This window comes from Ipomoea nil, unplaced genomic scaffold, assembly GCF_001879475.1.
Source record: "Ipomoea nil cultivar Tokyo-kokei standard unplaced genomic scaffold, Asagao_1.1 scaffold1874, whole genome shotgun sequence".
NCBI lineage: Eukaryota > Viridiplantae > Streptophyta > Magnoliopsida > Solanales > Convolvulaceae > Ipomoea > Ipomoea nil.
In genome coordinates, this window is record NW_017618302.1 from 7,221 (window position 1) to 8,663 (window position 1,443).

The 1,443-nt window shown below is 45.2% G+C and overlaps 1 protein-coding gene across 1 annotated transcript; it reads right to left on the reverse strand.

Annotated features, from left to right (window-relative positions):
* Positions 1-311: 311 nt before the first annotated feature.
* Positions 312-827, reverse strand: LOC109193390 (protein FAR1-RELATED SEQUENCE 9-like). The gene has a single exon (XM_019344246.1). The coding sequence runs from the start codon at positions 825-827 to the stop codon at positions 312-314; it is 516 nt and encodes a 171-aa protein (XP_019199791.1).
* Between the last annotated feature and the right edge of the window lie 616 nt (positions 828-1,443).

Here is a 1,443-nt window from a genome sequence, read left to right on the forward strand (position 1 = left end):
TAACTCGCGTTGGCTTTTAATTCGCTTGCCGGTCCCTTTGTTTTTTGCTTGAGCTGGCGGTTTGATAATTATGGACGTCGGCGGCTCCACACCGCACAAAGCTGCAATGGCAACACCGTTTCCTTTTGGGGGGTCAACGTCCATACCATCGCCCAGAAACTCGTCTCTTAATTCTTTTATTACCTGTAGCATTCGCGTTTGGCGCACTTTATTGCTTCCAACTATCACGGCACAATTGTGTATCTCAGTCCACAACTGACTAGGCACAGTTTCTAAAGGAGGGCAGTCAGAACATCGAGCACACCAGCTAGCTAGTCCTTCTTGCTTACACCATCGTGCTGCGATGTACGCGATGGCAAGCTCACCATTTCGGCATCTTTGAACACAAGAAACATATGCCGGCAAACAAACCCCAATCTTTCAAACAACTTGCAGCTACATGTCGCAATAGTCAAAGACGGGGTATATTCAACAGTATGGACAACGTTGTACTCCCCTCTAATGTCGTAACGGATGCACTCACCATATGCATGGATCCCCACAACACTGCAATAAAAACATGCAGCTTCGATCTCTACCTGGAGCTCATAAAACACTGTTAAGGTAAATACCTGCGCCATGTGTCGCTCCAATGCTAAAGGAGTTTTGAAATCAGGCAAGGACCCTTCACTCTCAGCATTTAATTTACTTTGTCTGTGCCGTTGAGTTTCTAGGACGCTCTCAAATTGCACGTAGAACTCGACCAGACTACAATGTGGGCGTGTGTTTTTACCGTACGCACTGTTCTCCGCTTCTGAACGCGAGGTGGTACGTAGAACACCGCTCATGGGTAAATCTAAAAAATATGAAGGAATCCAAAACCTCCGGTCTGTGTATAATTTAGTAAACCATCGGTGCCCGTTAAGTTGTACTTCTCCATTAATGACTGCCATTGCGTTTCAAAATCATCAATGCTAATGGTCTCATTCCACACAATGTTGTTAAGCTGGTTACGGAAATTCTGATCTTTTGATAGTTCAGCCCCTGACTTCTCACTCACTTTGGTCATGATATGCCACATGCAGTAACGATGACGGCACTCTGGCAGTACTCGTGCAATAGCACTCTTCATAGCCGGATCTTCATCAGTTACGACGCACAAGGGGCTCTTTCCCATTGCTGTTTTAAATCTCTCCAGGACCCACACGTATGAGTCAGTGTCTTCTCGAGTTACCAACCCACCAGCAAACGTAATGCACCGTTTGTGATGGTCTACTCCGGTAAAAGGTATGAACACCAAACTGTACCTGCAATACAACGAGTTCACACGTTAGCATGGTGGCAACAAATTTAGTGATTCGGACGCCGCCCAATTCCCACTAACATGTCACCAACGTGCACTTAACATGAACAATACAAAAATTCACAAAAACAATATTAAGTGACTACTACATTTCAGTATGA

Excerpts from the sequence above, each read along its gene's own strand:
- LOC109193390 (XM_019344246.1), bottom strand. The coding sequence starts at position 827 with ATGAGCGGTGTTCTACGTACCACCTCGCGTTCAGAAGCGGAGAACAGT.